Here is a 14718-nt window from a genome sequence, read left to right as displayed (position 1 = left end):
GTGGGGGGTAGGATTTGTGAAACCAAACCTTTTCTACTCACTGTGCATACTTCCTTCTCTTCTTCCATAGAACATTGTGCTCCATGGGCAGAGCCCTCCTAAGGTAAAGGATGGTTTGGGGCCTCATGTCAGGGGAGAAAGATAGAGGTCTTGTAGGGATGGGAGGAGGTGGTTCTTGTACATGGTGATAAAAAAGACCTATGTATGTAAGAGAGGCAGCTTAGAGTAATGGATAGATAAGACCCAGGTTCAAGGTCCACTTCTGACACATATTGGCATGTGACCTGGAGCAAGTCATATAACCTCTTAAATATCTAGTCATCTCTTTTGACTATACACTGCAGAAATTGCAGTGGTGGAGGGAGTTTCCTTACTAATGGAATTACAAGTTCAAACTATATATGTATATGTATACATGTGCATGCATGTATATACACATGTTTATATATGTGCACGTGTGGATGGATATACACACATATACACATGGACATGCATGTATATACATGTATGTATATATGTGCAGACATGTACAAATACTTGCAGGCATAGTGCACGTATAGGTATTGTGTGTATATATATATGTGTGTGTGTGTGTGTGTGTGTATGTATGTGTATGTGTATATATGCACACCTGTATATGTATACACAGTGTGATTCACCCTGGGCCTGCACCCCTTTAGAGACAACCCTACCAAGAGATCTACATTCCGTGTCTAAGAAGTAGAAGGAAAACACAAGTAAAGAAGCGTTTTTGGTCACTAGTCTCTGTGGGTTGAAGGGGACAGGCCCTGCTCCAAAGAAACCTTCCATTTTGTCACCTCTTTCACTACTCTCTCCCTTTGCACCTCCTCCCTTTCCCTCATGCGGTGGCATTCTGTACCAACACAGAACCAGAAGAAGGCATATATGTGTCCTGGCCAAAGTTTGAAAGTGATACTCCAACAATGACAAAGTGTGAGCCAATGGAAAGAAGCAGTTCCTTTTGGTAAATGTGTACCACTCTGATTCTGCTTTTGCTAATGGAAATGCTGAAAACACCATCATTTCAGCTTAGTCCAACTTGCTTTTAAGAAAGTAAATGTCTTAGCTATCTATCATTCATTCATACATTCATTCATCCATCCATCCATGCATCCATCCATTCATTCATCTATCCATCTCAAAACAACAAAGATTTGCTAAGTACTGTTGTGAGGAATATGAAGAAGAATGAGTTTCTGTTTTTAAGAATCTGAAAATCTAGTTGGAGAAAGGTCTTCAATAAGCTGCCTTCCTTACAGACGTTTTCTTTGGTGGGGCTATACTTTGATCACTGAGTACTCCTTCAAACAGAGCAGATCACACTCTCTCCAGACTTCATCTGTGTGATTACTACCCATTTCTTTCCATAAATTCTCTGTAGAATAGAATAGAAGGCTCCACAGAAGCCTGTCTTCCCCTGGCTCTTTAAAGAGCTTACTTAGCACACTAGGGGCTCAATGTAGGGGATTTAAAAAAATCTGACTTGACTTGATTTGGCTGTCTTGCTAACAAGATACAATTCTGTCTGAGTCTAATTCACTTTGGAAAGATGTCTTGGATACTTGTTCATTTAAACTTTAATATACAATTAGGATCATAGATTTTGATTGGAAAGGTCCATAAAGGTCCAACTTCCTCATTTTACAGGTGAGGAAACGGAGGCCCAGAGACTTTAAGTGATTTGCTCAGGGACACACAGCTAATAACTGTGTGAAGGAGAGATTTGAACCTTGGTCTTCCTGACCAGTGCAATAGATAGATCACTAGGCCTGGAGTTAGGAAGATATGAGTTCAAATCTGGCCACAGACACTAACTGTGAGACCCTGGGCAAATCACTCAAGTCCTGTTTGACTCAGTTCCTCAATCTGTAAAAATACTGGAGAAGAAATGACAAATCACTACAGTATCTTTGCCAAGGAAATCCCATGGACAAGTTCATGGGTTCACAAAGAGTGAAGATTCTTGACTTTGAAGTCAAGAACTCATTTTGTTGATCCTGTTATCCACAGTTGGTTGTATACATTCCTACTCCCTTAGTCCTGGCTCTGACTCGGTTCTCTTATGCTCTTTCCATATTTCTTCCTATCAAAAGCTACCCTTTGTCATCTGGAAGAGATCTGATGAACTCATTCTCAGTAAGAGATACATGACTTAATGTGTCTGCTCTCTCAGTGAGTATGATCTTCACAAGGATGAAGTGAATCCAAGGATTGAAACAAACTAGAATGAGGTAATTTTAGGCACCAGAGGTAGACCTATGAGGGAGAATTTTTTTAGGTGGGGGGGGAAGTTTTCCCTTCTCTCAAATCACAACAATGGCACTCTCTCTGCCTACTCAAAAGGTTGTTCCTGAAAAAGAGATACAAAGTCATGGAATCATGAAAGATAAGCAGTAGAAGGACCCTTAGAGATCATTTAGTCCAGCCCCTTCATTTTACAGATAAATATACAGAGGCCCATAGAACAAAGAAGTTTGCCTCAGGTTAATTAGAAAAAGAGCTAGGAGCAAAATCCAGGCTCCTGGCCCCCAATCCAGTGTTCTTTCTATTCAAAGGGCATTTGGGCATTTGCCCTGTGACCTTTAGGGACAGCTTGAAATTTTTTTTGCTTTCAGTGAGGGAGGAAGCAACTGTGGGTGGGGCTCTAGCAACTTTTGCCTAGCCTTGTGAAGATTTGCTTCCTAAGCTTTAAGGATGTATCCTTACCCTCTTTCTCCCCAAAGTACTTTCCCTTGTCCCTAGGAATAGTAGTTTTAGGGACCCAATCTTTAAAAAAAAGGGTGGGGGGAGCTCAGATAGAAGCATTTATACAAGCCTGCTATGTCACCACAGAGAAAGAACATGGCAATGAAGTCAAGTAATTCTCAGTGGGCAAGAAACAAAGTTACAGAATCTCCAAGTTGGAGGAGACCCGAGGGGCCCTGTGTTCAGATCTGGACTTAAACTATAATCCCTCCCTTGCAACAGTATCTAGGGGAGTGGTCATCCATTCAGCTTCTTTCTGTTTGAAGATCTCCAGTAAAGGGGAAGCCTCCTCACTACTTCCTGAAGCAGCCCATTTTTTCTTTGGCATAGCTCTAATCATTATTCACACTACTGGGTTCAGTCCTGCTTTTCTTGAAATGGAACCTCAACTTGCTTCTTTGTAACTACTTCCATTATTCTCTGCCAGCCACGTCCCATTGCTTTTGGTTCTGCTCTCTGGAGCTAATCTCTCTTCCACCTAACTGTACTTCAGAGACTTGAAGACAGTTCTGATGTCTCCCTGTCTTAGACATAATTAGGTGGTGCAGTGGATAGAGAACTAGGCCTGGAATCAGGAAGACCTGAATTCAAATCTGGCCTTGACACTTACTGGCTGGGTGACCCTGGGCAAATTACTTAGCCTCTGTCTGTCTCAGTTTCCTTATCTTTAAACGGGGAAAATAATAGTACTGACTTCTGAGGGTTGTTGGAGCATTTGCAGAAACATTGTTGTGCATTGTAGAAGCATTTATACAAGGCTGCTATATCACCATAGAGATAATAAAAAGAGACAATATTTGTAAAGTACTTAGCATCACGCCTGGCACATTTCCTTCATTCTTCCTGTAAATCTTCTTTTTCTCAGATTAAACATCTTCAACAAATCTTGGTTTAGCTTGTTTGTTTGTTTTTTCTTTTTGGTGAGGCAATCAGGGTTAAGTGACTTGCCTAGGGTCACACAGCTAGTAAGTGTCAAGTATCTGAGGATGTATTTGAACTCAGGTCCTCCTGACTCCAAGGCCAGTGCTCTATCCACTTCGCCACCTAGCTGCCCCTAAATCTTGGTATAGCTTGAATTTGGGGCCCTTCACCATCCTATGTGCTTTCTTCTGGACAATCTCCAACTTATCAATAGCTTACCTAGATTGTGGCTTCTGAGACTCAATGCAATACTCCAGAGGTAGTCTGACTGGGTCAGAGTATAGTAGGATGATGTATGCCTAGTCCTGGACACTGCCTCTTGAATGCAGCCTAAGTCTGCGTTAGCCTTCTTAAGAAGCTTCCTTCTTCCCAAGGTCTTTCCTGAACCTCCCCATTGCTAGGGTCTTGTGTTTATGTATGATTATGTATGTTGGCTGTATTATGATATTGATTCATACTGATCCAGGCAAACTGGCTGTGCTTTTCCATTTTATGTTTGTAAGGTTGATTTTTGAACTGCATTTGAGACTTTATATTCGTCCCTATGAAATTTTATATTATTAGATTTGTCCCGTTGTCAAGTCTATGAAAAAATCATGACCCTGTTACCCAGTGTTAGCAATCTCCCCAGTTATGAGTCAGTAATTTCCCCAGCTTTGTACCATTTACAAATTGTCTAAGAGTGCCAAAGCGTTTATAAAAATGTTAAACTGCAGAAACTCTCTACTGGCAGCTCTCTACTGAGACACTCTACTGTAGACCTCCTTCCAAGCTGACATTAAGCTATTAATGACTACTTTTTGGGTCAGGTCTTCTTTGGGACAGGCAGGTCTGCAGGTGAGGGCTTGGTCCCTAGAGACCAGTAAGTCTTTCTGAATTTACTGGGATATCATCAGCATAAAGAATCACACAGACTGCCTTTCCTTCCCTTGCTTTGGTGGTGGGGGGAAAAGTATTTGTCTGCATGTTGTAAACGTTATGTTTTCCAGCAGAAAGGTATTTGGACACTTGCACTAGTTAAAGAAGATGAAGCTCAGTGATCTGGAGTTGAGGTGAATTGTTCTCCTACAGCGCGAAGGGAAAGGAGAAGAGGAACACTTTTGAATGAGTCTCAGGACAACATTTGCTTCCTTTGATTTGGAAATGTGAATGTTCATCTAATGTTCATTATTATTATTTTGTTTCTTAGCCCATGGACAGAATTACTGTATAATAAGACATGATTTCCTTAAACGATTTTGGATCCATATTTGTTTTATCTTAACTTCACTGTGGCGCTTTGATCACCTGGAAATCTTCCTCTTAGACTAAGTCAAAGGGTGGCAATGGGGATGTGTGGTTGGTACTCATGGTATCTTGGGGCTGGTGATGCTGGTGGAAGGGAACCTACACCTGTATGCTTTATCTTAGGTCGGGAACAATGGCGGGAGCAACAGTGGTATAAGACCTTGGATACTCCAGGGGTCTCAGATTGGGGCAGTGGAAAGAGCACTAAACTGGGCATCAGTCCTGGTCTGGCTAACTAGTTGTGTGATGTCAGGCAGGTCACTTTGCTATTCTGGGCCTCAGTTTCCTCATCTGTAAAATGAGAATTTTAATTTAATGATATGATTCCAGGGGCCTAATGCCATAGTGAAGAGAAGGAAACTCATTTATTCAACACCTGCTATGTGCCAGGCAAAGTCCTAAGTGCTTTACAAATGCTATCTCACTCGGGCCTCCCAACAACCCATGGAGGTGAATGCTCTTATTATTGCTATTTTATAATTGAGGAAATTGAGGCAGGCAGAGGTTAAGTGACTTGTCCACAATCACACAGCTAATAAGTGCCTGAGGCCAGATTAGAACTCAGATCTTCCTGACTCCATGTCCAGCACTCTGTCCACTGCACCAGCTAGCCTGACCTGGCATTCTACTTAATACAGTATCTCGGCAGACCCAATTCACATTTCCATTTTATTTTTGTTTGTGTGTTTCTTCTAAGCTATGCATGGGACGTTTGTGATCCTTTTGCCGCTCAGCCTGATCCTGATGGTCTTTGGAGGGATGACGGGATTTATAAGCATCCTTGCCAGAGCCTACCTCCTTCTCCTCATGACTGGGATGCTTTTCCTTTTTGGAGGTACCATGCTAAACCCTTTTTGGGGTTCAAAACTGTAAGAAATAACTATGTAGAAACATGAGCCTTGGGCTGAGAGTAGAAGCTTCCATATTTCCTTTAGGCCCTCCAAGGAGATCATTTCCAGGGTATTTGCACTGAATCCTCAGAGTACCAAGTACATACCCATTACATAGCCTTTGCAAAAGCTATCCTTCCATGCCTTAGAATGCACTCCCTCCCCTTCGCTTCTTAGAATCTCTGTCTTCTTTCAAAGCCGGGCTTAAATGCCCCCTCCTATTCCAGGCCTTTCCTAATTCCCACTCCCTGTACTTGTTGGTGACCTCTCAACCTAGAATTATGTTTTATGCATTTTGTATATAATTATATATGTCCGTATTGTGTCCCCTAAGAGAATGTAATACCCCTTGAGGAAAGGGACTCTAATTTTTTTTTTTGTCTCAGTTCCTTTCATTTTGTCTTTGTGCTACAGTGCCTGGTACATAGTAGGTGCTTAGTAAATGCTTGTTGAATGAATACTCTTTTTGCTTTTCAAATCAGGAAATGATAATTCCTGCAGTCCTCAAGTTTTCCTGTTGTAAGTGGCATATGAGAAATCCATCTGTTTCTGGTGTGATCCAGGCAGCTTTGCAATATATTCTTCTTTGTTGAGATGGTCAGGAAATTGAAGACCTGGTATTATGGGGCCATTCCTGCCTATATTCATTGGGGAGAATAGGTTGTAGAGATGAAAGGATGATCATTTTTCTGAACCTTGCTTGAAGCACTTGACAGTGACAATCACTTTATGCTAAATCCTGTCAAATTAGAAGAAAATTTAAGTTAGCAAAAAATCCAATCGTTATTAAACAGGATATCAATTTTCATATGTTCTCTGTGTCAATGAGTAGATATTTCTTAGGAATTATGAACTAGAGAGGAGGAGATGAGGGCAAGAGCTGTGGCTAAGGCACCCTAAGTGACTTCCTCTGAAAGAAATGGCTTGAGGGGAGATTATTATTTTTTTTGAGGTGCTCATAAGGAAATAACTAGAAGTATGGATTTTTTTTGGGGATGAGGCAATTGGAGTTAAGTGACTTGCCCAGTGTCACACAGCTAGTAAGTGTCAAGTGTCTGGTTTGAGGCCAGGTTTGAACTCAGGTCCTACTGACTCCAGGCCCACTGCTTTATCCACTGTGCCACCTAGCTGCCTTCCAGAAATGTGGATTTTGAAACAAAAATAGAATAAATATTCCCCCCCCCATGAGACAGATGGCTTCAATGTACTGTATTTCCATACTTTTTTGTGTGTGTGTGGTAAATCAGCCTTTGCATGCACATTTCCAAATTGCATTTGATGAGGCAGTAAGCCAAACCTTTTCTAGTAAGAGTCTAGAGAAGGGATTGTTCACTTGTGGATGCTTCTTTTTCATTACTCAGCCTCAGATCTAGGGGAGGACCCAGGACTGCTTAAAGACCATCATGGCCCCACAGGGGACATGTTCCCTCACAGGGAGGGACAGTGTGCATGTGTGCATGTGTGTGTGTGTGTGTGTGTGTGTGTGTGCGCGCGTGCGTGCGTGTATGTGTATGTGTGGTCAGGGAGTAAGTGAACAAATCAGTCAACAAGCATTTATTAAGCACCTACTATGTGCCAACCATTCGGAAAAGTCCAGAAAGGAGCACGTGCAATCTCTTTTGTGGAGTGAAGGAGGGCTTTTAAGAACATAGAGCAGGTGATGTAGATTCTTCCCAATTGGAGCAGGCTTCTTGGTTTTTCTTTTTAAGAAACTGTACAAGGAAACCATTGCACAACTTCATTTAAAATATTTTCTTTTATGTACCAGCTGTGTTTAAAATATTGGGGCAGGGGAGAGAGGAGCCAAAGTCACTTCAAGAAGTCTGAATAGTTAGTTAAATGTAATCTTTATCAGCACTATGCAAAAGAACTTTTGTACCCATGCTGAATTCATCATTTGGATGGGAAACATAAAGGAACTTTCTTTTCCCCTCAACAATAGAGAGAAATGAAACAGTGTCTGATAAAATGTTCTGTTTTTCTTTCTTTTGTCATTTCCCTTTTTCTTTCTTGACCCTTTCTACATGCCACAGATGTGAAGAGATGTACACAGATGATTGTGGGAGGCAAGTCATATGTAGGTGTGGAGCTACCTAGGTTTATCAGTGGGAAACATCTAGAAAACTTGAGATCTCCTGGACTTACAGAAATAAAACAGATAAGATCCTAACAGAAAATCATTAGCACGATTTAAAAGAATTCTAATAGCTAGTTCAGGCTAAGTTCTAAAGCCCAGGAATCTGTAGGGCGGGACAGAAAGAGTCATCTGTGGATAGACAATATCTCTGGCTTTTAAGGATTTTTAAAAATCAAAAACAAACTAAAATGATTGTTTTTCAACGAACAAGAGTTTATTTTCTCTCCCTCCCCAAATGGACCCAACAATAACAAAAAAGAAAAAAAACTCCAACAAATTCTTATAACAAGTATTCATAATGAAATAAAACAAATTCCCACATTGGCCATGTCCAAAAATGGCTCTCTTTCTATACTTAGAGTTCATCACCTCTGTGTCAGGAGGTGGATAGCATGGTTCCTCACTGGTCCTCTGGAATCATGGTTGGTCACTGTATTAATCAGAATTCTTAAGTCTTTCAAAATTATTTGTCTTTATAAGGTTGTACCCTGGGTATAAAGTAGAAGTTATTTTGAGGGTAGGAAGAATAGCCAAATTTAAGCAATGATTGAAAACAGCTAAATTTAATGGATAACAATATTTAAATTATACCACATTTTTATTTATTTAATTCTTTTTCATAGAATCTCTTATTTTATGTTTCTTAGTAACTTGTTATTCTGAAGAGAGGTTTTTTAGAAATAAAGTATGAGTATGAAAATGTATTCTTTTCCTTTTTCTTTCAGTTAGTTAACTGAGGAGAACCTATTCAGTGAGCCTCTATAATCAGAGATGGATTCTAGCACATACCAACTACCTATTCTCTGTTGGCTGGCATTGCAGTTCTAATACCCAGGAGGAAATATAAGCTTACCGTGCACAATCTTCTCCCCAACTGATATCATTAAGGCCTTATAACTACATCTTAGTACATCATCCCCAACTGAGAACAGCCTAGTTTTTTTCCGTGTGATTCTCCCCTCCCAGCTCCACTGCCTTATGTTCCTATGGAATTATCTGACTCTGTAACTTGCTCTTGCAAATCAATTAACTAAGTTAGACTGTACTTGTAATCAGTCTTCATAGCATAGCTGGCTTTATGTCTTGAAAGAAAATGTGATGATAAATATCGCAGATGCATGAAAAATATCAAATAAGGAGGAGACCAGAAAAATATAGGGGCAGCTGGGTGGCACAGTGGATAGAGTACCGGCCCTGGAGTCAGGAGGACCTGAGTTCAAATCTGACCTCAGACACTTACTAGCTATGTGACCCTGGGCAAGTCACTTAATCCCAATTGCAAAAAAAAAAAAAAAAAGGAGATGATTGGAATTCTCTTAGTGGCAAAAAGGGGGAAGCATGAAAGTTTTTATAAAACAATTGAGAGATTCTGAATGTATGGAACCCCACCCTCCACTCCCACCTCTACCCAAGGTACTCATTACTACACAGAACAGGAGACCTGAATGTACTGTATTCTCTGCTCCTGGTGTTTGAAATTCTCTGTGTCAACCCAGTCTTTCTCCCCCAGAGGTGAGTCTTTTTCCACATATTCCCTTTTGGGAAGTAAACATGATGGGTAAATTTTTTTTGTCATTTATATAATTAGGAAAGTAAAAGCCTATTAAAATTGTATTAACTCCAACAGAGAATTCAAGTAATCTGTGTAGCTCTGAGGGGTTTGGATAGCTTTGCTTATAAAATTTCATGACAAGGTGGGATGATTGTTGGTGAAGTTGATTTGTCTCTAGAGTTTAGTGAGTATCAAGAAATCCCAGAAGCAGAGAAGCAGAGCATAGCTTCAGGACTGTGAGAGATGATCAACTAAATCCATCCCTCTCATTTTAGAGTGGAGGAAACTGAGGATCTGTATGTGAAGTGATTTGTCTGAAGTCAGTCACATAGCTACCTAGTGGCAACAGTCCAGTCCTAGAATTCAGGTGTCCTGTCTCCTACTCCAGTATACTTTCTACTACATAGAAGTACTTTTATACTAGCATCAGGAGTCAAGAAATGAATCTTCTCCTATTGTTTTTTTTTTTTTTTTTAGCCTTGGTGACTCTCTCTGGGATCAGTGTCTACATTGCCTACTCAGCAGCAGCTTTCCAAGAAGCACTCTGTCTCTTGGAAGAGAAGGACCTCCTGAACCAGGTGGACATCAGGTTCGGATGGTCCTTGGCTCTTGGCTGGATCTCCTTCATCTCTGAACTCCTCACTGGGGCAGCATTCCTACTGGCAGCAAGGGTGGTTGGCTTGAAACGGAGACAGGACCAAGCAATATGAAAGAATCAAAGCAGGGAGAGTCTTGGTGCTGGAGAGAATGGGAATTGGTGGGAGGCACTTATTGGCTTTTGAATATTTGGTGTGCTATTGTTTCCTATTACTAAAAGATAGCCAGAAATGATTGCAAGAAAGCTCACTCTCCATTCCCCAGTGGACTTATATTATGGCTTGGCCACTGTCTTATTATATGTGCCACTCTTGCTCTTGTATCTACTATTTATCTATGTATGTGTGTAATTGTGTAGGCTAGGGTGGACGTTGTTCCTTATGTATAAGCCAGCGAGTCTGATGAAATGTAGTATGGCTTAGCTTTTGAGTGAAAGTCTTTCAGATTTCAGATTTCTGATACTCTTGTCATTTTCCATTATGTTTCACAAAACTCTTAAAATTCCTTGTTTGCCAGTTGTGTTCATAGCTTCTGTCTGAAGTGGAGATATATTGAATTTTTAAGTATACCCATTTTTATATATATAGTATATCCAATATGCAAATATCAGAAGTTAGAAGGCTGATACATTCAGGAGTGTTTATTCATATTGAAAAAAAAAAGGATTTTTCACTTTGCACTAAAGTTCATTACAGTGTTTCAAGTAGTCAGTCTCTTGCCATATTTAGAATAGAATTCCATTCTCACATTTTTGATTTTGTAGACTACTTGTTAGCACCACATCCAGTGCTCATAAAGTGAGGTATACCTGTGACTCAAAGGGGCTTTAATGAGAGTAGTAAGTGTTGTGGTCTCTGTGCTTCAGACAAGAAGCACACTTCCACTTTGGTGAAATAGCTACACTGCTCCTGGTTGGGTGCTGCTATTCTGATTGGTGTCATTATTTATTGATGTCTGGAATGGGGAGTGCCTTTCTCTGAAATGCTATTTATCAAGTTTCTTCTCAATAGATAATCCTCCTTATAGCATTTCCAGGCAGGGGTTCCTGACAAATGTTGTCCCTTATTGGTAGTACTATCCAAGTTCTTTGGAAGCTAATGGCAGCTCTCTTTCCTTGGGATAGGAAATATATCACCTGAACATGTTTAGTACAGATTTACTCAGTCTTCTAGGACAGGGATTCTTAACCTTTATTGTATCACGGACTCCTTTGGCAATCTGGTGAAGACTATGTACCTCTTTTTAGAATAATGTTTTTAAATTTATAAAACAAAATATACAAGTTCACAAAGGAAACCAAAAATTAATTAAAATAAAGATATATATATATATATATATTTTCCCCATACAGTTCATGGGAACTAGGAAATCCAAGGAGTCCATGGACCTCAGGTTAAGAACTCTTACTCTAGGAGGAAAAGATTAAAGAAAATCAAATAGTACATCCCCTGTGTCTAGACAGGATGTACAGGTGCCATTAGATGAATATGCCCCTACCTTGAAAGCACAGCTGGGAAATAGATTACCTATCTCCAGTGTCTGATAACCATATATTGCGGCCTGGAAGTTTCCTTATGCCTAACCTAGATCCTTCTTATTGCAATTACAATTACAAGTCCATTTCTTCATGCCTTAAAATCTGAGCCTCAGGTTTTTCTTTTTTAAGAACAGAGGTGCCCTGGATTTTTACAATAAATTGTGGAAACTTGTTTTTGGTAGTGGGATGGTTATCAAATAACAGGAAATGTAATAACCCTGGAGATAAGTTAGAATAGAAATGTATAAACACAATTGGGGATGACCTACAGATCCCTTGCCTTGTGTGCCACCTGAGAAGGCTGGAGCAAATTTCTGTTGATCATTTGGAAAAAAACAAACAAACCAACTTCCTGCATTTTCTTTAAATTCACTTTTTTAAAAAAAGTATTAAACATATATTTTGTTTTGTTTTTGCTTAGGCAATAGAGGTTAAGTGACTTGCTCAGGGTCACACAGCTAGTAAGTGTCAAGTTTCTGAGGCTGGATTTGAACTCAGATCCTCCTGACTCCAAGGCTAGAGCTCTATCGACTACACCACCTAGATGCCCCTTAAATTCACTCTTGAGAGCTAAGTGCTCTGCAGTCCAAGTCTGTGTTTTCTAAAAGTTTCATCTTATAATTAATTATCTTTCAAATTTATATTTAGATCCTAATTAAGGACAGAATAGTGACTAATATTTGGAGCAAGGAGGAATAATCAGCAATTTTGCAATGGACAGGGAAGAAAAATTAGCAAGCACCATTAGAAAGGAAGAACAATTAGTAAATACTTAGCAAGGAAAACATTTAGTAAAACAGCAAGGAAAAAAACAATCGTAAACTCCTAATTGGAAAAGGAAAGGCATTAAGGTATCATGGAAAGAGTACTGGATTTGAAATTAGAGGACCTATCTTAAATTTTGACTATCCTACTTACTATCTGTGTTACCTTTGGCAAGTTGCTAAACCTCTTTGAGCCTCAGTTTCCTCATCTGTAAAATGAAGGGGTTGGATTAGACATCCTCTAATGACCCTTTTAGTGCTAAATCTATGATGCTATGACCCACAAAGTCCCTTCTATATAATTCTAAGTTTGTGATGTTATGATTTGAAGAACAATAAGTAAACTCATGTAGCAAATAAAACTATACTATTTTGCTTTTCAATTCAAATGTGAAGTATTACCTTATATCATGCTTTACGTCTGGGTCAATGGTGCTTCCTTATGGAAGTGTTCATTGATCTTGCTATATTCAACATTGGGGCAGTTAGGTGTCACAGTGGATAAGAGTGCCAGGCCTGGAGTCAGGAAGACTTATTTTCTTGAGTTCAAAAATAGCCCTCACTAGCTGTATGACTCTGGGCAAGTCACTTCAATCTGTTTGCTTCAGTTTCCTCATCTGTAAAATGAGCTGGAAAAGGACATGGCAAACCACTACAGTATCTTTGCCAAGATAACCCCAAATGGGGTCATGAAGAATGGGACACAACTGAGATGACTGTTGATCATTTGGAACAAAAAACCCGAGCCACTTTACTAGTTTTACTAGTGATCCTGCACATATTTTTATGTTTTCTAATCGAGACAGAAGATATTATATTAATGCACAATTACCTTTATTTGGAGTATAAAGAGAAGAGCATTTCTGAATTAAGACTGATTGATAAATTTGTGGTTCTTCTCTTCTTATGTGCATGTTGGCTTACTTCTCAAGCTCCCAAGAAAAGAGGCTGCTAGGTATTACGATTTTTAGCTGTAATCTGGGTCGACATTTCCTCTTCTTTGAAATGAGGATTTTTAGATACTTTGAAGTCTCTTCCAGCTCTGACATTTTATAGCAAGATGATTTACATGGTAATGTAGCTAGCTGTATTTATGTCTACAGCTATGGGTCTGACCTTCAAAAAGGAAGATGACATAGTTGGCCCATTTTTCAGTAGGGACATGCAATTTGAGTTGTTTCCACAGGAGTGGCAACAGAATTCATTGAGCCATCTTCATTCTTGCTTAGTCTTCTTTGTGGCTAATGGGACCATCTGCCATACTGTAGTCAGCCAGGAAACAGCTTTTCTTGGCCTACGTTCGTTGGTCTCTATGGGGACTGAATTTATGACTTGGGCTTCATTAACATCTTGTTCTATCCAACTTGGCTTCAGATATTTCGACATTTATTAAACTCGCACATGTGTAAATGACTCTGTTTTCTTCTTTAGTTTTTTTCATTGTCTCTCACCCTAGGGTGGTGATCAAAAGGTTGGAATCAAGTCAGATTTAGTTCAGAGAAAGCTCACTGTGTAGGGCTGATATACAGGCTGCACTAAGGGTAGCCTGAGTCTACCAATATTCTACTCAACACCTGATGTCATGGAAAGTGGATATCTTCCCTTACCCTCTTATGGCAAATGGGAGTAATTTTTAACACCTGTGTATGGTTTCGATTTTCAGAAAATCATAGGGTTTACAAGGGTGGGGGGGATTTGTTCTGTGAAGTTTGGATTCAGTCAAAGGGCCACACTTGAGGACCTAGAGGGCCACATGTGGCCTTGAGGCCACAGGTTCCCCACCCCTGATTTAGGACCTTAGATATCATCTGGTATAGTCTCCTCATTTTAATGATGGAGAAATAGGCCCAGAAATTGAAAGGGACCTGTCCAAGATCATATAGCTAAGTTGGTGTCAGATTTGGGATATTAATATGTGAATCTCATGAGGAATTCAGATGACCTTTCAAAATCCCTCCCACATCTATGTTTCTATTAGCTAAACTTGTTTCAATTCATCCCAAATGGAGAGGGATGGATGCAGGTCCCATAGCAACACCATAGTTCAATGAGTCTTTAATTAGGATATTTTATTCCTTCTTCTGTTCCCTACAAAGTGTGGTTTCCTTATTTCTATCTCCTGCCAAATGAGAAGTTTCTATTTTGTCTCATTTCTAGTAGATCCCTGTGATTGTTCTTTTCCTCCCTTCTTTATGCCTCTTTCATGACATGAAGACTGGGGGTGGGGTAGGGGGGTGGTCTCAGAAAGGCTATGCAAGCTACTTACA

At 39.9% G+C, this 14718-nt stretch overlaps 1 protein-coding gene across 1 annotated transcript in view; it reads left to right on the top strand.

Annotated features, from left to right (window-relative positions):
* Nucleotides 1-13864, top strand: part of TMEM114 (transmembrane protein 114) — a 41296-nt gene extending 27432 nt beyond the window's left edge. Inside the window, exons 3-4 of the mRNA XM_020972937.2 lie at nucleotides 5672-5809; nucleotides 10031-13864. Of these exons, the coding sequence (XP_020828596.1) occupies nucleotides 5672-5809; nucleotides 10031-10263 (371 nt within the window). The 3' untranslated portion in view covers nucleotides 10264-13864. The remainder of the gene's footprint in view (nucleotides 1-5671; nucleotides 5810-10030) is intronic.
* Nucleotides 13865-14718: the final 854 nt, after the last annotated feature.

Source organism: Phascolarctos cinereus, unplaced genomic scaffold, assembly GCF_003287225.1.
Source record: "Phascolarctos cinereus isolate Bilbo 61053 unplaced genomic scaffold, phaCin_HiC Scaffold_4;HRSCAF=312, whole genome shotgun sequence".
Lineage (NCBI taxonomy): Eukaryota > Metazoa > Chordata > Mammalia > Diprotodontia > Phascolarctidae > Phascolarctos > Phascolarctos cinereus.
Note: the sequence above shows the minus strand (reverse complement) of the source record. Positions and strands in the feature narration are given on the sequence as shown.